At 36.6% G+C, this 20,692-nt stretch overlaps 1 protein-coding gene across 21 annotated transcripts in view; it reads left to right on the top strand.

Annotated features, from left to right (window-relative positions):
- Positions 1 to 20,692, top strand: part of TMEM87A (transmembrane protein 87A) — a 24,157-nt gene extending 3,465 nt beyond the window's left edge. For 11 of the 21 annotated variants that reach the window (XM_086891791.1, XM_086891795.1, XM_086891807.1 and 8 more), the window contains 18 exons: positions 1,672 to 1,769; positions 2,590 to 2,706; positions 4,331 to 4,384; positions 4,492 to 4,548; positions 6,135 to 6,282; positions 6,961 to 7,022; positions 8,929 to 9,112; positions 9,915 to 10,014; positions 10,753 to 10,846; positions 11,114 to 11,185; positions 12,834 to 12,942; positions 14,062 to 14,120; positions 14,335 to 14,438; positions 14,781 to 14,854; positions 16,040 to 16,101; positions 17,115 to 17,170; positions 18,358 to 18,388; positions 18,714 to 20,692. In XM_086891791.1, coding sequence (XP_086747917.1) covers positions 1,672 to 1,769; positions 2,590 to 2,706; positions 4,331 to 4,384; positions 4,492 to 4,548; positions 6,135 to 6,282; positions 6,961 to 7,022; positions 8,929 to 9,112; positions 9,915 to 10,014; positions 10,753 to 10,846; positions 11,114 to 11,185; positions 12,834 to 12,942; positions 14,062 to 14,120; positions 14,335 to 14,438; positions 14,781 to 14,854; positions 16,040 to 16,101; positions 17,115 to 17,170; positions 18,358 to 18,388; positions 18,714 to 18,755 — 1,523 coding nt within the window. In that variant the 3' untranslated portion in view covers positions 18,756 to 20,692. Of the gene's footprint in view, positions 1 to 1,671; positions 1,770 to 2,589; positions 2,707 to 4,330; positions 4,385 to 4,491; positions 4,549 to 6,134; positions 6,283 to 6,960; positions 7,023 to 8,928; positions 9,113 to 9,914; positions 10,015 to 10,752; positions 10,847 to 11,113; positions 11,190 to 11,748; positions 11,822 to 12,833; positions 12,943 to 14,061; positions 14,121 to 14,334; positions 14,439 to 14,780; positions 14,855 to 16,039; positions 16,102 to 17,114; positions 17,171 to 18,357; positions 18,389 to 18,713 lie in introns of all 21 variants that reach the window. The other 10 variants (XM_086891793.1, XM_086891796.1, XM_086891802.1 and 7 more) reach the window with 3 other exon arrangements.

Below are 20,692 nucleotides of genomic sequence, written 5' to 3'. Positions count from 1 at the left end.
TTAGTTTCTTGCGTATGATCGTGATAGAAATCCTGCTCTCTGTAAATGAGTACAAAGACTGCATTCAAGTTGAATATTGCTGTCTTTTGTTTGATGGCTAAGGAACTTAGATTTCCATATTGCTGAATTCAGTAAATGCCATGGATACTTCTTCTGACTTTTGGAGTACTTCCTTTTCAAGATTTCTGTAATTTTGATGTTTGCAGATATTACATATTGTTCTAGTGACCTATTTTACATATATGAGTGCTACCGCTGAATATGTAGTTACCTGTTTATTTTTCACAGAATAAAAGGTATTTTTGAATCTTATTTTTTGCTAGCACTCTTTTTGAGATACTCCTCGTTTGGGTAGTTTTATCAGAAGAGCCTGTGTCATCAAAGAATTTGCCGTCTGCCCATGTAGTAGTGTTGTAGTGCTTGTGCTGCCTTGTAGTTTCTTTTTTGTGCCCTCTGCAACATCTAGGGCAACGTGGAACATGTATGCCTTGTTTTCATGCTTACCAGAGGGTGTCAAAAGGAAACTCCTTTCTTTCAGTGATTTTGCTTAAATTTTTGGTATTAGAAACGCAGTTGTTGAGTATACATGTATACATGAGTAACATGTATACATTGAGTAACATGTATACATGTTTCAGTGCTCAAGAGGTGTAGAGTGGAATTAGTCAATTAATACCCTGTGGCAGGGTTTTCCTGCTAATTGATTTTTCTACCTGCAGTGCTTGTATGGGAGCATTCCTTAAGAGTGTATATGTAAGATAGCTGTGGTTGCATCCTCTGATATGAATGTTGCCTGTGAAGTTGTGGGAACTTCTTAACCACTGCAAGTATTCTGTTAACTCATAAGAGTTTTGCCACTTGTTGACTGAAGAAACACAAATGTAAATCATCTAAATAATCTAAATGGCTCTTCCAAAACTGAATAGTCACTGCTCATTTTATTTAAGGGTCAAACTTGCCTTCTTAATGTCAAATTCTCTTCCTTGGGCTTTAGTTTAAGAATGAGATTTGAAACACAAAAACCCACACAACCTTTCCTGACAAGGGGGAAGTCTTGTGGTTCACTTTTTGTGCATGTTGTTACTAAATAAAATCAAAGAGCAAAGTTGTCTTATTGCTGTTTAAGGCAGCATTGCAGCTTTGATAGCATGGGCTGAGGTGTAGATACTTTGTTTGTCTTTTGGGAGGGTAGATGTTGACTGGTACAATCTTACCTTCATTTCCTTGGTGATGGTGTTGGTATATTTAAATTATATATGGAAATTTCTTACTATTATCCTGTTCCTAGGTTTCTCTGCCTGTTACATGTGACGGTATCTCTGAAAGGGAGGTCCCTTTTGTGTATTGGAGGCACTGTTGTTCTTGTGTGGTATTTGCAGTTGCTGAAACATCCTTGATTGTCTTCAGAAAAATAGTTCGCAAATGATCTTCAGCTCTTTAATAGAATTGTATAGTACTCTAATGGAATTCTGTTCACATGCTTCTTTCTTTCACTGAACAGGAATGAATTACTTGAGGAAAATATTTTTCTATTGTTTTGCTTTCAGTTTCATATTTAAAATTTAATTATGTTGATTTTGCACAGAAAGGGAAGAAAGACCTGGAAAGCTGGAAGGCAGATGGTGTCTTACATATCTCATGTTTAATTTTTTGTTTGGTTGTTTTTTTTAGTTGAAGGAGATGAAAAAGCTTGTGAACCCTCCCAGGGTTTCAATGTTACTTGGTACTTAAGATACTCTGACTGCTACAATGAAGTCTTCAACTTTGGGGTAAGAATTCTGTGGAAAAACAGAGGTTATGATTTTTAGGGGTAAGCAGATCTTGGGAGGAGGGGTTTAGAGATGTCTCCCTTGCATCCACATTGTGATTTGGGCCTGAAATACATTCTTCCATTAGAAGATAACAAATTTCTGGAATAGAATTGAAATGATTGAAGGCTTGCTGCAGTTGCTGACTTTTTGGGGATTTTCGGTCAGGTGGAAGTGTTTGTCAAAATTGTTTTAATCCCAGGAACCTAAGTGAATACATTGACTCTAAAATAAGTGAGTTTATGGTAGTTGAAAATATTTGCAGGAATAGTTAATGACAGTGAATAGAAAAAATTGAATATTTGCATGTTAAGTTTAAATTCTGTTCTTTGCGGATGTATATTTCAAGCATTAGCAATTTGTGCAAAATGTACAGTGTTTCTGTCAAATGTGGTAGAACATCATTGTGCTTTCTGTGGTTAATATTTTTCCATGTTTGCTTAAATTATTAATTATGGCAGCTTTAACTACTAATTTGACACAGGACTGAGTCTTCACTCTTTAAAATAACAATGTAGTTTGTTTCTGTAGGCTTATTTTATTACTTAATTTATTTCTGAATTTATATTTTCTGCTGCACCTCCACTTTTTAATTCTTACTCAGAGCCTGTATACCATCATTTTTATAATCTTGTGTGGTTTTCCTGCCTTTGGTCTACTATATTTGATTTAAGAGTGTGTGCAGAGTGAAACTATGGAGCTTTCCAGGTCTTTCAGCTATCTACTGAGATAAACTGTTTGAAATACTTGATGCTAACCTAAGTTCTACTCTGTTTGGCAGGATGAACAAGCAGATAGCTATTTTGGGACTACAGCTGAAGAGCATCCTGGTTGGTCAGGATACTATGCCACATCTTCTCTCCTTTTTCTTAACTGCTCTGAGCTCTTCAGGCCTCAGGTATGGGTAGAAACCTCAGAGCTTGCTCTGCTGTCTCATAAAATATATAGAGAAGGTGGTAATTTCTGTTAGATATATTAGCATCCTATGTAAGTATCACTGTAGGTCAGGAGGTACTTTTTTATCTGTTTATGACAACCAAGCTGTGATGATTATTTCTTAATTTTCCTTTACTTCTGGCTTGTTCAAAATTTTGCTCATGGTAGTGAAAAAACCCCAACCAAATCACTGTAAAAGTGATGTAAAATTCAATGCTTCTTTTAGTTTGTGGTTTTGTATTCTGAATTTATTCCATTTACAGGAGGCTACTGCAAATTGAGTAGAAGTGGCAGCAGAGTAAAGATCCCACTAAACTTGAATCAGTAAAGGACTGGCATTTATTACTTAAATAATGTTCACTTGGAATAGTGGAAATGAATCTTTAGAAATAAGTTACTTAAGCACTGGTAGCAGATTAAAAATGAAAAATAGTAGTGCTAGAATATGTTAATAATTCAAGTGAAAGCAAGAAGACAGTGCAAAATTAGCACAGGGAAGTAATGTGCAGACATCAGCTCTACACCAGTTGTGTAACATCAGGCTGATGATAATACCAGTATAATTTGCTGTCATTCTTTAATGGTGTACTTAAGAATTGAAAACAGATTATGGAGTGTTGAATCTGTGTTCAGCCATTCATCATTTAGACAAAAAATTATGGATAGAAAATACTGGGAAATGTCTCATAACTGTTGAAACTAGTTGTGAGTGTTGTGAATTGCTTTTAGTAGTTTGGGTTTTTTAATTGAGAAAAAAGACTAATGCATAAATATGACTTTCAGTAATCAGCTTGCATGCTTGTAATTCCTTTGATGTGTGAAGATGGCTTGAAAGGTTTTTTAAAAAAAGAAGAAACTCTATGATGCATGCTTTTTTATGTTTAATAATATGAGAAATGTTGGTTCTAGTTTTACTTGGTTTTGTAGAAGAGATTTTATGGGTTTGGCTGTGTAACATGAACTTTGGCATACTAACTAAACATGTTTTGGAAAGTCTTGAAGGTTTTAAGTCTTCCTCATCCAATTCCTCTGAAAAGTGTACTGAATTTTTAACAATATATTCTTAAATACTGATTTCTGAAATTTCACAGAAATTTCTCTAGAAGAGAGAAGCTTTTTTTCTTGTGGAATAGCAGTTTCACTACATTTTGAGTCACCATGGTTCAGGAGAGTTGGCAAAATCTGTATCTCTATTAGGCACTCCCTTATCTAAGGATTTTCTTGTGCTTAGATTAAGGCAGAAATCTCCAAAACCTCTATATGTGTAGACTTTGTCTAGTAATGGGGATACCAAACTGATTCATATTTCAGAACCAAAATTAACTTCACTACTATCATGTCTGGTTTCTAAAAATAGATACCTGTTGCTTGAGGGGAGGAAAGGTAGCTCTCAAATTACAAAACATTAAGTATTCAAGACTCCCTGCATAAATGGACAATTGCTTTATTTAGAAAAATGAATGCTCTCCAATACAGCTGTTCAAAGAACAATGAAGTTTACTGGAAGCTGTTCTGGTAATGACATGTTAATATGTGAAGTGCCTATAAAGTGTGTATAAATGCTTTACCTTCCTTTTATCTGGCAGATTTTCTATAAAGAATTTGTTCATCCAGAGCCTCTCTCTCCTGAGAAACAAGAGGTAATTTTCATTTCCTTCTGATGAGTGACTGTAGTCATGGAAGAGGCAGTTTTGGCATATTGATTTATCCATTTTACTGTGTTTTGGTTTTTTTCCTTCCCCCTAAGGGCTTAAAAGAGAAGAAGGAGAGTGCAGGAAATCACACTATGGTGACAGATAAAACTGTATGTATACTGAATTTAAGCACGGCTTGTAATTCATCAGCCTTACTTTGTTTTGGTTTGCTTTTTAAAATTTATATTTCTTTGTATAAGAAATTGCTGGTAGCATATTCTATGGTTTTTTGACACTGGGAATTTTTAGCTTGAAGCTAGATAGTGCTTTGTGGAAAAACAGAAAACAGAGTAACTTCTTCTTCTATATGTGAAATACAGAACTGATACCATTCCAACTAATAGTATAATTAAAAAATAAATTTATTTTTCTATTGTAATTTGAAATAGTAATTGAATTTACCTTCTTTAAATGATGACGTCTTTAAAATTATCTTTAAACAATGACTAATTCTTACAGAACACATTTAGTTTTGTCTTTAGTCAGTTTTTTTTAAACATTGTACTTAAAAAGTTGAGTGATTATTTTGATTTTCAAAGTACCTTAGTATTTTTATTATATATAATGTTCAAGACTTAACCAGGAACAATTTTCAAAATAATTTTAATGTCCAAGATGCCAAGAAAGAAAATGTATTTTTCTCCTTGTGTACTTAAAGGACCATTTATTTTAAAGCTAAAACATAAGTAGATGTGTGCAATTGTGAAGTGTAGGATCAGTGCAGCAAGAAAATGTGGTATTTTAAAGGCAAAATTTGTGTATATAATTTTCTTTCAAGTTTACTGTGTTTCTAAGTTTTATGTTTAGTTATTATTAGCATAAACTCTTTTTTTTAAATATATAATATTCTATTTGCTTTGGGTCTTATAGTCAAGAGGTTTCTTAAAAGAAATGCATGCTCTTAATACTGCATCTCTCTTGGAGAGGCCATTACAAAAATCTTTATTGCAGTTCTGCAGTAGTCATGGGACTGGCATACATGTAGATGGTCTTAGTTTTAACTTTAATGCTCTTAGTAAATACTGTGGTTTCTGAGAAGTCTAGAGCTTCTTCAGTTGTGGAATTAACAGTTTTGTATGCTGGAACTCAGAGATCTCTAATTTGTTTTATGGTGTGAATATTTTTCTGGACAAGGTTTCTCTGTTCACTGGCAGGATTTGAACTTTGCAGGTAAGAGAGCAGTTGCAGGGACTGGAACATGGCTAGGAAATGGCTAGTATGGAAATCTTTTGCCTCTCAGGTACTTCTGTATTACGCTGTAAAATTCAGCCTTTATCAGGGAGATGAGCTTTGTAGCTCTGCAGTTCCCAAGCAATTGGCTTCAGCGGGAATCTCAGTGGTGGTCCTAATGCTTCTGTAATGAAAAGGAGTGCGATGCTTTCTTGAATTCTTTGTACCTTTTGCAGTACCTTTGAGTACTTTTGCAGTAAGCCAGGGCTAAATTTGCAAAAAAAGTCCTGATCACCTCCCAGGTCTTTGAAGATTCTTCTGGATTCAAAAACCTAAATTTTAAGTGTTATGTCTAATAAATATATTTAAAATTTATGTATCAGGTATTTATTAGCAAGTTTTAGGTCTTGGAAGAGACGAAATTTATATTTACATGGAAGTCAACAGCCATATATGATTAGTCTACTTTCTTTTTTTTTTGTCTTCTTGTCTGTGCCCTGTTTATGTGGTGATGTTTTATTTTCAGGCATTGAATGCTGTTATCAAAACTTGGCGAGATGGGCCATATATATTTATTGTGCAAATTGCACTTATAACTGCAAAGGATTCTACTGCCGGACTTAAAAGAGCTGAGAGAACAACACCTTCCACGTATCAGAACAAGCTCTTTACAAGTAAGATAGTTCTTTATACAGTACACTGAAAATGCAGCAGCATTTTTATGTATTCCCAGTCTAAGGTACTCTTAGTATATACTGTATGGTTCAATTTCATAAGACACTTCTACTTCATGCAGGAGGAGTATTACTACAGCTTATTTAAGAAAAGAGGTGTCTCATTTAAGAAAAGAAGCTTCTGTCTTGAAGATCCTAAGACTGTCTTGTTAGTTTACTGATAGAAATGAAGGAGAGTCAATCCCAGGCATTTCAGTTTTGAGGCTTGGTGTTTTGTTTCAGAAATGTGCAGACCAATACTGTGATCTATACTAATAAGTCAAAACACAGAGTACAAAAATCATAATTATTTCTATTCTATTCTATTCTGCATTGATAACCTATTCAAACTTTAGTGAAGTTTAAAAATCCCCTTGAAAAGTGAACTTACATATGTTTTTGAATTTTTCCTATTATCCATGAATCTCCAGCAAAAATTACTTTTAAGTACTGCCATGAGTTACTTGGCAATGGGGTGTGTAATTTTAACTGCATGCTTTTGGCTGAGTTATGGGTCTTAGCTGTCTTTATTAAAGTGCAAATTAGATTTAAAGGCCATGTGAAGATGTGGAATTTCTTTACACTTAAGTGCAAGTCAATTAAGTCCTGGCTTTTGCTTATTGGATTGTCTTTTGACAGTGACAGTAGAACTGAAGGGGCCATATGAGTATCTTTCACTTGCAGACTACCCTCTGATGATTGTAAGTAAACCAACTTTTTTTTGATCTGTTAAATTAGCAGTTGATTTGAATGTCAATTAAATACTCTGTTGTATTACTTCAGGAAACAGAGCCCATGTCTCAGGAGAAAAAGTTACTTAGCTGAAGATGTTTTTGGTTTGATGGGCTGTTTTTGTTTGATTGAGTAGTTTGTTTTGTTTTGTTTGTTTTTTTTGTACTGAGTACAGGGTAGGGAAAACAGACACAGATTTCATTTCCTTGTATGTGCTGCCAATCTTGTCTTTCTCTGGATTATCTGAATTAACAGTTGTTAATTTGTAGTTCCTGAAGTTATCAGTATTACTAGCTCTAAACTGGGAAGTTTTACTGGTGCTGTTATTCTCCTTAGCTTATATCTTAGAAAAACTGCTATTCTATGCTTTTGTTTGCAGCTACTCTTTTCATTTGTCAGTGATTTCTTTGTTCTTTTACAGCTTAATCTTGCTTCCTCCACCATACACCCCATGAGGAAGTCTTTAATACTTGCTAGCAGTGAAAGCATAAGTGAACTACAAAGAGCTAATCCCCTTTTTATTCAAAGGAGTTATTGACTTGGTTTCTAGTTTCTTCTGTTGAGAAGGCTAAACAATAAAGGAACTTAAAATGTTTAAGTAGTGAAGACAGACTTTAGCTGGGGATCAATAACAAGTAAGGTCTCTAGCCTGACAGTATTGGCAAGAGCAGCCTGTCAATAGTGGAGCCTGGCAGCATTTCTGAAACACACATTCATGCAGAAGCAAAAAGCCTCCAGCAGCTCTCTTGAAATGTAATTCACCAGTGTGAATATCCCATGTGACAGGACCAGAAAAGAATCTGTATATCTAAATATTTTCTCAGTGGAGCACCTGCATGTGAACTATCTCGACTAGGTTCTTATCATTTGAACTGCATGGATTGGTCAGGTGTGAAAATGTGTAAGGATCAGTGAGCTACTCTCTTAAGGAAGGTGTTTTCAGTTTGTGAAGGTTTTGACAGATTGTGCAGCTAATTTCAGTGTTTTCTTGGTTTAAAAAAAAAAAAAAAAAATCCTTCTGAAAGAGGAGACTGCTTGATTATTAAGCACTGTTTTATGCATTGGCTAACTACTTCCTGCTACTCACTTAATGTCTTACTCTCTCCCAATTCATATTCTTAAAATTAGTATCCTTTTGAAAATTTTAACTTGCTTTGGATGATTAGAAAATTCACCACTGAGTAACATTTTCAAGCTTACTGTTTGCTGTATGAGACATACCATGAAAAGTTTTTTGTGAAGCAAGTAACGCTGAACCGAACAAAAATCGCAAAACATTAATATTTAAATGAATATCTGGATTTCTTTCTTAGCTGCAGTTTTTTTTCTGCCCTAAAACTGGGTGAAAAATTGAGTGCTGGAAATCAGCTTTTGAGAAAAGTTGTCAAATTATTTGAACAAAGGGCATCCAGGCAGTAGTTGCTTATCTCTGTTCTGTGGAATGGTGTCTAAAGGTGGGCTGTGAGTTTATTTGCAGAGTACTGTAAATGTATGATGAAGTTATTAATAGAACAATACATGAGTGTAACTAGAGTTTGTAGTACTTGATGATTTGCTTGGATTCATAACTTTTTGGAATCTAGTAGCATGTATCTTAGAAAAAGATTACCTGTGAATAAATTGGCAGACTATTCTTCAAGGGAGAAATTGTGTTGAAATTCAGTTATTTTCATTCCCCTTGTTGGTAGTGAGAAATTAGACTCTCACTGTTAGAGTCCAGAGAAGACAAATGAAACAGTGCTTGTTTATTTTCAAACTTCCCAAGTTGCTATGCTAGGGGAGAAAATAGAGCTGTCTTACAGCTGTGGAACGGAAACAAGGAAATTATTTTTCTGGTTCTAAAGTTCTTTTTTCTTTCTTCTTTTTGTGTAATAGTTTTTCATGGTGATGTGTATTGTGTACGTATTCTTTGGGGTTCTGTGGCTTGCATGGTCAGCCTGTTACTGGCGGGATCTCCTGAGGATCCAGTTCTGGATTGGTGCTGTTATCTTCCTGGGAATGCTCGAGAAAGCGGTTTTCTATGCCGAGTTCCAGAACATCCGCTACACGGGCGAATCCGGTAGGTGGCAGTTGCATTGTGCAGGATAATTGAGGGGACACAGCACTAATGGCTTATGCTAAATTGGGGTGGCAGATACATGTTAACTGCATGATTACTTGAGGATTGTTTCAAAACAAAGAACAGGGAACTAGAGTTCCTGTATTTTTAAATGTAAACATTATGCTCTGTGTTCTTCTGAAGCTAAAATACTGTTGCTTTATCTGACTTCTGAGAGTGGTGTCTTAAGGTATATACAATGCTACATTCTGTGCTGCTATGCTGTAGTGCTGGTTTTAAGTATAAAATAGGACTTGCTCAGTGTGGCTTGTAATTAATTTCTTACAATTGGCATTGGCCTTGGAAAGATACTTTAAAACTCCTTGTTCAACTTGATCGCACTGTAGGTAACTCTTGGTATTCAACCCACAGCCTCATAATCCAGTTTAAGAGATTTCCCTTTATGTAAAACTCTTCTACTCTAATTTTGAGTTTCAGGCTGGATGCATACAAACGAAACTCTGCAGGTAAAATGTCATTATGACTTTACTGATTGGCCATACCCATGGTGCAGAAGGTTTTATTGATTGACTTGTTTGGGAGAGTATCTAGGCTGGATGTAAAATTTTTCTGTAGCTTATTTTTTATGCCAAATGACCTATGTTTTCTGAAAGCTAACTCCAGATGTAGATAATAAGAAGATGATGCACTTTATCTTTAGCCTACTTTCGATGTCTGCTCTCATACTATAATTGCAGGCCGTAGTTAATAAAACAGATATTATATTTTAATGACCTAACTTCCTCCTCTTTGCTTTTCGTAGTTCAAGGAGCAGTAATACTTGCAGAACTTCTTTCTGCTGTGAAGCGCTCATTGGCTCGAACTCTGGTCATCATAGTGAGCCTGGGATATGGGATAGTCAAGTGAGTAATTCTGCTATGGGTTTGTTACATTTAAAGGGCTTTCACTATTGCTTTTTAAGAATTTAGGGCAGTATTCATCTCCCTGTACTTTGCTTTTTTAAAAGGTAAGTGCTTTACTTAGGTGCTCTGAAGACCTAGACTTCTTCACTAGTAAACAAAGACAGTTCAATAGTGTGATTGCTCTTCCTTCCATCTACTTCTGTGTGCTCCTTTAGGGTGGGTTTCTGAGACATTGTTGAGATGCTTCACTGACTGAAATGGGAGCTTTATGGGCCTGCCTTCTGCATGAGGCGGAGCTTTTATAAATGGGGTACATCAGGAATTACTGATAGGTGAGGGGATCTGCTTCAGTAAGATTGTGGCTCATTTGTCTGTCCACAGCTGTATTCAACGGTAAAAACACATGCTAGGTGACAGTGGGAATTTTAGTCAAGTGTGGGTTTGCTGGGGGAACTGGTGAAGGAGTGGGATGAGACTTAGTGAAATGGTCATAAAAAGCTAGACAGGTTAACTCAGAAACAGGACTGTTTCCAGTCTCTCCCTTAGTCACATCATACCATACATAAGTCAGAATTAATATATTAAGTTTCAAGCACCAAAATAATACTTTTGGATCTAGATATGGCTTGTTATAAGGACCGTTTATTCATATGCTTCATACCTTATGTTTAGATTCAAGTTGACACGACTTCATTTTTTGTCCCCCACTTAATCTGAATTTCACTTTGTTTCCTACAGGCCTCGCCTTGGAGTGACTCTTCACAAAGTAGTTATGGCTGGAGCCCTTTATCTGTTATTTTCTGGCATGGAAGGTGTTCTTAGAGTCACAGGGGTCAGTAATAACTGCTTGAATTTTCCCATATGCCACAGGCACTATTGGCTGTATGTACTTGTGTGAACAGCTGCTTTCCCTCCCCCTCCCCAGCAATAACCACCAACCCAAATTCCCACTGCTCCAGTTTTGGAGGCTGTGCCTGGGGAAGTATGTGTGAGTGGTGCTGCTACTGTATTTGTTAAATGCATCTTGGGATGTAGATTTCTGTTATTCTGTTTTTGGGATAAAGTATTTAACCTGTTGTATATTTGATACTTTTTCCAGTTTTTCTATGACACTGTGGCTCTGATAGCAAACTTGGCCCTGTCCATGATTGATGCCTGTATTATTTTGTGGATATCCTTTTAAAAACTGCAGAATGCTACGACCTTATTCATAGCTTATTATTTCTGTCTTACGCTTAAATGGAATAAAGGGTGTTTTTCTTGTTTCTGTTAGGACTTTGATAAGTTTATGATGTATACACAGAGGCAAGTTTTGCCTTTTTAGTCAAACTCTTAATTGCCAGTGGAGCTTGCAGTTCATCCATGGATAGTGTAAAAGATTTAATTACTACATCTCTAACAAGCTGGTTGCTAGTTTTCTGTAAGAGGTGGACAGAGCAATTAATCACAGCAACTGCCTCAGCAGAGACTCCTTTTAACAGTGCTAGATTGACTTAATCTGGAAAACTGCTTCTTGCCTTGCTGGTGGAGAGCTGAGAACTGACAATGTGGTATTGTCAGTTCCTCTCTGTGCATTGGACTAAATTCTTGGTTCAAGCCCTCTGTTTCTGTAGTAAAACTTGGAAGTTTTGTGGTGGCGTATTTGTGGTGTCTCATAAAACAGCCTGACGCTCCTCCCTTCTCTACTTTGTTTTCTTTTCAGTTTGTTCTTATTGGCTCTCTCTTTGTCTCTAGGCCCAGAATGATCTTGCCTCCTTGGCTTTTATTCCCCTGGCTTTCCTAGATACTGCCCTGTGCTGGTGGATATCCTTCACTGTTTTGCTTGATGGGGTGTGTTTTCTTTTGAATTTTGGTTTTTTTTGAGTCTTTATTTGGCTGAACTTTTTTTAAAAGTAAGATCCAAGTATATATATTTTTTCTACTTCTGGTAAAGGTTGTAGAAGTTCTGCAATTGAGTGTTCAGGTAAGCTTCTGCTGCCTACTGCTTACCTAGTTTTTGTTGAACTGGATGTGTCTGTGTAAAGCTGTTCCAGAATATAATCTGCCTGTTACCAGAATCTCATTATTGAGTATGGAAGTAATTTGTTCTAGTCTAGCATGTCATGGCACCAGAGCAGTAGCCTTTGAAGAAGTTTATGTTTTGGGGGAGAAGGTTGCTTAGCAACATCAAACATAGAAGTCTGTAAAATTCAAACTAGTCTTGAAGTAAGGGACAAAATGAGGCAGAGTTTATTTTTTGGTGTCTTGACATATGCATTGCAAGCAACCATAATCTTGTGTGACTTTAGCAACTGACATCAAATGATGAACTTGTCTATAGCAAAATCCCTGTAAAGTGTCCTTAGTGAAAGTCGGTCACAAAAGCTCTATATAAAATGAGAATAGCTTGCTGCCCAGCTGTGACAAGCCACAGTTCTCCCCTATCACAATATCTTTCCTAAGCACTTGTTTTGTCACTGTGGAAATAAGAGAAAATGTGCACATGCATTAAACTAATTTCTAGTTCAAATTTCACTTTTCACTTATGAAAAGCACAGATGACTTTCCTGAGGGAATGGGCCATAGTCCAAAATATATGTTTGGATAGCATCTTTATATGACAAGAGTTATAGGTGTAGATGACTAAACAACATGAAAAGGACAGATTTTGCTCTCTGGTACCTTTGTCATAGGATCAATCTTTTCTTCTACTGAGAATGGTCTAATTTTTCAGAGGGCTAAGTGTGTAATTGAGAGAGCTGTTAATCATAAGGTCTGTGTCCTCGTAAGTCTGTGCGACCAGCTTGTCTCTTCAGAGACTTTTCCTTGACTTTCCATACATATTCATCAGCTTGACTCAAACAATGAAACTGCTAAAACTTCGAAGGAATGTTGTGAAACTGTCTTTGTATCGGCACTTCACCAACACACTCATCTTGGCGGTAGCAGGTAAGCAAAATATTATTCCAGTTAAATAAAACCACTTTTCATATAGGGCTTTGGTCACTAGAGTAAATTTATAAGTTTGGTGACCTTTGTGTAAGTACAATCAAAATTTTTGGTATTTCTAACACTTGACTCATTTCTAACAGTATTTGCCAAGTGTCATGTTGATACATCTGAGACAGAGGATTATCGATTATTAGTCCTGATGTTGACAATATCAGTAGTTCTCTGCAGCTCCTCTACCAGAGCACTTTAGTTCCACTTTGAGCTGCCAGGGGGAAAAGTTTATTATGCTGTTAACTTCACAGGGATACTTTTTCTGAAATCACAGTATCACTGTATGCTCTGGGATTTTTAAAACATCTGAAGATCAGAGTGATTCTTGAAAAAACTGTATTTTTAGTTTTGTAACATAATGCCATCTCTATTCTGGAAGAATACAGATTGAGTTCCTTTTTCCATTTATAGTAGTGATAAACTGAACTTCAAGAATAAATCTGTTGGTGCTTCCAGATACTTCTGCTATCAATACAATGAGCTGAAAACTTCTAAAGACTGTGTTTTTTGACTTAAACAAATAAACAAAAAAGTGCATTCCTTTTGAACAACAGCTCTGATGAAATTTCTTCCAGCACCTGGTTCTTAATCATCTTAAAATACTTTAGTGGAGGGGAGTTTCTTCTAAAACTGTGGTAAGAGCATAGTTTGAGTGTTGGAACTGTTGTGGGTCAAGATCTGGATGCTTAAGGCATTCAAGCAAATTAGATTATTTTCAAGGTTACTTCAAGGTCAGCTTTATTTGTCAAGTGATAATGAAACCATGGTTTGAATGCTAGATAAGTGATATAAAAATAATAAATAGGAATTAGGAGTTGGCTAAATACTTTGATTTATGTCTTGTGTATGGAGAAAAATGGGTAAAATATACTGGTCTGTGCCTAAATTTCTGTCTAAGGTCAGTGCAATAGAGCCATCTCTTGTTTTCCAAAACTATTAAATTTAATTTGAAAACTTCAGTATTCAGGTCTTTGATCTTTGTTTGGGAAGCACAATCCTGTTAGTGGGGCATTTGAATTGGCATCTTCTGTAGTAATGAGCAGCTTGTTTGTTTGAATATTGCAGCATCTATTGTATTCATCATCTGGACAACCATGAAGTTCAGGCTGGTGGACTGTCAGTCGGTGAGTTTATATGAAATGCTTTCTCCAGTTGCTGCCTCTCGATAAGTTTATATTTGGCAGTGAGATTGTCACAAAGCAACACATGCTAAAATTGTCAGTGTTGTGGTAATAAACCTCTTTGACAAATGCCTATAGTTCAGCCTTGGAAAGTGATGGGGACATGAACTTTCTTGCTTCACAACATATTTCATTTCTGCTGCTGGTTTCTTGACAGGACTGGCAAGAGCTATGGGTGGATGATGCCATCTGGCGTTTATTGTTTTCAATGATCCTTTTTGTCATCATGATTCTGTGGAGACCATCTGCTAACAACCAAAGGTTCAACTTTTTTTACCTCTTCCTAAAAATAGTTGGTTTTAGGAATGCTTGTTTATTCAAAAAGTACTGGTGGGTGGTTTTTAGTTGCTGTACACTGATGAATAAGCAGTGTGTATGGGGAGAAGTAAACCTAGAGAAGTTACATATATAAAATCTAGTCTGTTCCTGGTGCTCAACTTACTTAAAAAGAAGTGACTTAAATTTTGATTATGTAGCTTAGCATCAGTCTTAAAAACAGCGAACTAGACAGAATAATCAAGCCATGTCCATGTTGGGATAATGGATCTCTTGGGAGACAAGAGATAGAATTCTAAGATGGCTTTCATTCTTTCACTTCTACAGGTTTGCTTTCTCACCACTGTCAGAAGAGGAGGATGATGATGAGCAGAAAGAGCCAATGTTAAAGGAAAGCTTTGGTAAGAGAAGAAAATTTTCCTACTCAATTTCAGTGTTGAAAACAGTTCTCTAGAGGAAGGTGTCTTGCTCTGTTAAAAATTTTATTGCTGCAGGAAAAATCAGAGTCAATTGCCATTGATACACAGAGTTCTAGAGGAAACACTGGCTTTATGTTTAGTATTTACATTGCCTGTTTAATTCTGTGGTTTTCCTTTGACACTGAAAACACTGCTACTGCTGTGGTTGCTTTGCCATGTCCAGTGGACTTTGATTAAATATGTCACATCTTAGGTTTTAATCCAGTTGCGATGACAAGGATCTCTTAGATACTGTTGGTAGGTAGTAGTTCAGTGTGCAGGTCTTTTAAAATCCCATTTAAGAATTTCCATATATTATCAGGTCTCTGAACTCTGAAATCTTCTTCCTTTTCTACATTAGGGTTTAGCATAGGAATGTCCAGTGTAAACGTAGGGGGGAATATGTTTATTCGTGAAATTGTCTATTGTAACACCTCTCTTTATAAGCTGTGTAAAAGGTAGGGCTACATGCCTACTGCTGTCTGTCCATAAATGAGTTATGCTGGCTTATGTCAGTGCTGTTTGGCTTCTTTAGGAGCTGAGGAGAATTGTGTAATCCATTAGGTGCATTTGGCAAACCAGCGCTATCTGGCTGTCTGCCAAGCCAGGAGATGCACGTTGCTTCTCAGCTTTTAAGGCAACCAAGTGGCTGGTGAGCTGTCAGTAGGCAAAATACACTTTGGGAGTTGCCTGTATCTCAGAATGGTTGAGGCTGGAAGGGACCTCTGGAGGTCATGCTGTCCAAGCCCCCTTCTCAGGCAGGATCACCTAGAACGCATTGCCCTGGACCGTGTCCAGATGGCTTTTGAGTATCTTCTAGGATGGAGATTACACAGCCTCTCTGGGAGCTATGTCTGGGTTCTATGCTGCTGATGTCTGGCTTAAATAGAAGGACTAGAAATCTATATTTCCTAGGTAAAATTTCAAAATTCAGGAAAAAACTACATACTCCACCTGCCAAGAAAAAATACTGCAAGCCTTTCAAAGGGGAAGAGTCTGAATCATTAGGTGGTCTGTGTCTCTTTGACTCTGATGAAATGTCCTGAAGGAACATTCAACACTTTCACTTACAGTCTATGAACAATTATCATTCAGTTACCCCAATCTTTTTTCTTCTTTTGGCTTCAGAGGGAATGAAAATGAGAAGTACAAAGCAAGAACCAAATGGGAATGTAAAAGCAAACAAAGTTGTGAGTATGACCTCTGTACTTGGAAGAATATAGATTCCTCTCTTCTTTATTTACTGCCATTAGGAGCACACAAATATGCCAACTTTTGAGGCAATAAATGGGAGCTTTTTGTTTTACTTCAGAATGTGAGTGAGTCAAAGTATCATAAGTTAACAGTACTGCTGAAAAGAAAGTAAATACAGATTTCTCATGAGATTTCCTGTAAATACAGTAGGAACTTAAGAATTCAGTCTGTTCTTTAAGAATTTTCTTTAAGAATACAGTTCAGTGTAGTGTAATACAGTATAATACAGTAGTGATTGTTATCACTATTACAATAGTTATGATCTGTTATCACTGTTACAATAATGATGATAGTGATTAAAACATTACTTTAACAAGTTTGTCAGTTTGATAGGGAGGCTGAGCCATATTTTAAATAAATTTCCCTATGTTTTTGAGATTTGTGTTTCATTACATGAATGAGGTAATGTGTATATTTTTATGTACCTTCCTAAATACTTTGGGGGAACATGCATTTTTCCTGTGTGGCTTATAAGCAAGATACTTGCATATTCATCTAGGAGGCCTAAAAATATGTCTTGTAATCTTTTCATAGAATTCATGCATAAATTTAAAAGTTGAAAGAACCTATAGGAATTTGTTATAATAGCAATCATATTTTTGTCATTAGCATTGTTTTTCTCAAGGGTTGGGTGCAGCTGTATACTGCTTACCTGAGAATAGATAACATGAAAATCAAACTTTTCTATTTTGCGAGTGGGTGATGGAAAGGACTGTTACAGAGCTCACAGCAAGTGGGTGGGGTTTTTCTTTACTTCTTTTTTTCCTTATTTTCTCTAATTCAGAAAACAAATTGAAGGAGTTTTTTTGTGTTTGTTTATTTTTAAGTTTTTAACTGACATTACAAATATATTGGTTTTTGTCAGGTAGGTTGAGAAGAAGAAGGTTTGCATATGACAGCACTGTGGGAAAACTGACTTTTGTTTTCTGTTTAATTTCTGTACTTGTAGCAAGAGGATGACCTGAAGTGGGTAGAAGAGAACGTTCCTTCATCAGTGACAGATGTGTGAGTATTTTTATAATCACAATAAAGGCAGGTTCTCTTTCCACAGGAACACATTTGAGTGCCTTATCTCTTGTATGCTGCACTTCCATGGGCAGAGACTGGTTCAGCCTGGCACTGGCCTCTGATCCCTTGTATGCAGTCTGCTGGGGTTGCACACAGGCTGACTTAAGGAACAGTCTCGTGGAATGTGAAACTGTATACTGGACTGCATTTTATTAAAGTTTAAACAATATACATAAATCCAGAAAACAAAAAGGAAACAAACCCCTTTCTAGTGCTCTGAAAAGACCTTTGAGTATCTTGCTGAATGTAAACCATGTAATAATATAATCCAGTTTTCAGCTTTATCTGGAACATCAGATGTCATTTTTCTGTTTGTGGTTATATAATCAGCTATGTGTACTGTCTATATCTCTTCTGCTTTTAATAACTTCTACATGCTAGAAGTGTCAGCGCCTCTGTCTATATTTTTCATAACAAAACTGAAGTTCATAGATACGTGTGTTCACAAATTTGAACAAGTAATTTTGTCAGAGGATCTGGATTGAAGTATGAAACTTTGCCTGAACTTAGGTAAAGACAAAAAATTAGGTGAAGTTTTAAGAGAAAAAAAGTGCATTTTCTCAATTGAATTTGATTTTCCCAGTTCTGGTACTTATGTTTTTTTAAGACTGACAGGATTCCTTAGGAAAAAAGAACTAGACTGCTCTAAACTAGGAAAGGGCACTTTGAGGTAATCTGTTGCAGGTTTTTCTGTTTCTGAGAGTGTGATCAGGGTTGTGAAGAGCCAAGATCCCAATAGATGGGAGATCAGTTTAGCTGGCAAGGCTGAAGTACCAGTAGAACTTGTTTGACTTCTGGGACATGTTTTTACAACATGGTCCCATATTATAAATGTCTTCAGTGCAGTTCAGTAATGTTCCTGTATGAGTGAAGCAGCTTATTTCTTGGCAAATTGGAAATTGCTCATTTAGTAATAAGATGCAAAATAGAATTTTAAAACTGTGAAGGTCATTGAGGATACTCCTTGGGTGGTTCTTTTTTTGTGTGTCCTTCTCTAATTTCTGTTAAATTGAAACTTCTGTCTTCACTTCTGTGCCCTAAAAAGCAATGGAAGGTTGAAAGTGGTTGTCAGTATGTTCTTAGTATGTGCTCTAATTATTTTAACTTTTTTCCCCCCACTGCAGTGCTCTTCCAGCTCTTCTGGATTCAGATGAGGTTAGTAAGGAAATCTTCAGTTCAAATTAGTCTTCTGACATGCCAGAGGAGTCATGAGTCAGCTGATAAGGTCTTGCCTTATTAGAACTGGACTCTGCTCATGTCATTGCAATATTAAAATGCTACAAGAGGGGAAGGGTAGTGGGAACAGCCATGATACAGCTTCTTAGAATACAAATGTATTCTAAAATAAGTGGTGTATCTGCTGTGTAAGTTTGACTCCTGACTTAAAATGCATACAAGTGTTGTTTGTTGTGAATGTGCACATTCTGAATAATATAAACCTACTGGGGAAAATGACAAGATTGGGTATTTTACTTTCCAGGAAAGAATGATTACCCACTTCGAAAGGTCCAAAATGGAATGAAGGAAGTGCTCTTGGAAGTGGAGACACCTCTTTTAAAGTTGCTTGGTGGAGCAAGTACATCCTGCTGATTTGTCTCTTGATCTCAGCCTTGAAAGTTTGATGCTTTAATGTCATGGAGGGTGTCTTGCTGTGGAAGAAGTTCACAAGGACATTATAAACCTTTTGGAAATTTGAATTTAAAGTTGCTGCAAGTTTGGATTTTTAAGCAATTGACATGTGTACTATTCCAGCACCTTCTGTAACTTTTCAAATATTTAATCTGTGAAACTAAAATTCCTAATGTCTGCTTGAGGAGTTTATATTTCAATGTTACAATTGACACTTAGAGGTGAACTGCCTGTACCTTTTTGGGGGGAGGGTGGGGACAGATAGAAATAAGCACTGAAGAAACAACAGACCCATTTTCTGGTAGATAACAACAGCTGTTGTATGTCATGTGTCCAATATGCATGAGAGAGTTTTAGAGAGAAGCTCCTGTGATGATAAAGAAAATTAAGATGCCAGAAAGGAAATATTTAGAAAAGTTACAGTGATATGAGTTTTTAACAAAATCAAGTGCAATTTTATTCATAACACTGTGTATGAAAGATTTTCTATTATAAACGCCATTGACCTGTAGGTAACAGCTGCCTAGAGCTAACACTCGCTGTTGTGGCACATCTCATTGCCGGCAATGTGGTGGATGCCTGGAAAAACAATTTGCCCCTACCTTTCATGTGTTGCATGAGTTAATTTAAAATATTACCCCAACAAATAAAACAACAAAAGCAAACATCACCAGAACCACTCCTGCAGTGCTCCACAGGTGCTTGACTGCACACGTTAAGCAGATATTAACTGGATGTTTCAGCAGAACTCTTCTCCCTTTGTGTATACCATCTCCCACCAAGAAGTTGGCACTCCTCTATGAGAAGATGGCATTGCTTTCTAGAAGTGTGAGCACTGCCCGCCTTACTTGAAAAAGGATTTATGGGGAGTCCACAGTACTGGGATACTTCTGTTCCCAGTGTCTGTTTGAAATTGCTTCCCATGTAAGTGGTTTGAAGCTGGGCTTTCCTGTCCCTACTGGTCCCTGTGGCCAAGAGGTACTCTGAGATCACTGTGTTTCAGTCAAAGTTGCAGGTTTCTATTCTGTATAATTGCATTTTATTTCTCCTTTTGAAATGAAAAAAAGAGCTTTTGGACAATGTTCCGGTTTTTGCTTGGCTGCAACAGCTGAAGTTGCAATAACTTCCTCATGGAAACCTGTCCTGGACTGTATGACAAAAGCTCTAATTTGGGTTTATAACCTTTAAAACTGATGATTAGGAGGCAAGCAGCAGCTGGATACTAGGTAGCAGATGTGGCTGCTGCTGGAACAGCATAGAGCATCAGCTTTTCTGGTTCTTCTCATAGCTATGTCAGCAGAAGTGAACATGTGCCTGTACTTCATTCATTCCACTGTAAGGTCTGGTAGCTTAGCTGTAGCTCCTCTTTATCAGCAATTCAAGCTGAAAAATGGCACTTTACAGTACAGTAGCTGAGACACAAGGACATAGCATCTTCTGCTAACTGTGTTGGGGGAGGGCAGATGGGTAGAGATAAAAAAGCTGTGGCTGTGGTATCTCACTGCTTCTGCAAGAGTTGCTGGAGCTCTTCTGCCATCCTTGTCAGGCCACAGATAGAATCTTTAATTAGAAAACAATTCTAATTTGCTATGCTTAATTGATATAGATTAAAAAAAATATCTCCATGTCCTTTTGGGGAGAGGAAGTTTTGTGAAATAAAGCTACACAAAGCTTGCTATTTATTTTTTTTTTGTTTTGTTTTGATTTTTAAAGGAATTCTATTGTTTTGGGTTGTTTGGGTTTTTTGAAACAAATAGGTAAAAATGTTCTCTACTGGAAGCACAAAAGTTTGTATGTACTATTTAATAAAGGCTAGGCAAAGAGTAGAAA

This window comes from Cyanistes caeruleus, chromosome 6 (genome assembly GCF_971803275.1).
Source record: "Cyanistes caeruleus chromosome 6, bCyaCae1.hap1.1, whole genome shotgun sequence".
Lineage (NCBI taxonomy): Eukaryota > Metazoa > Chordata > Aves > Passeriformes > Paridae > Cyanistes > Cyanistes caeruleus.
This window is presented reverse-complemented; position numbering and strand designations above follow the sequence as displayed.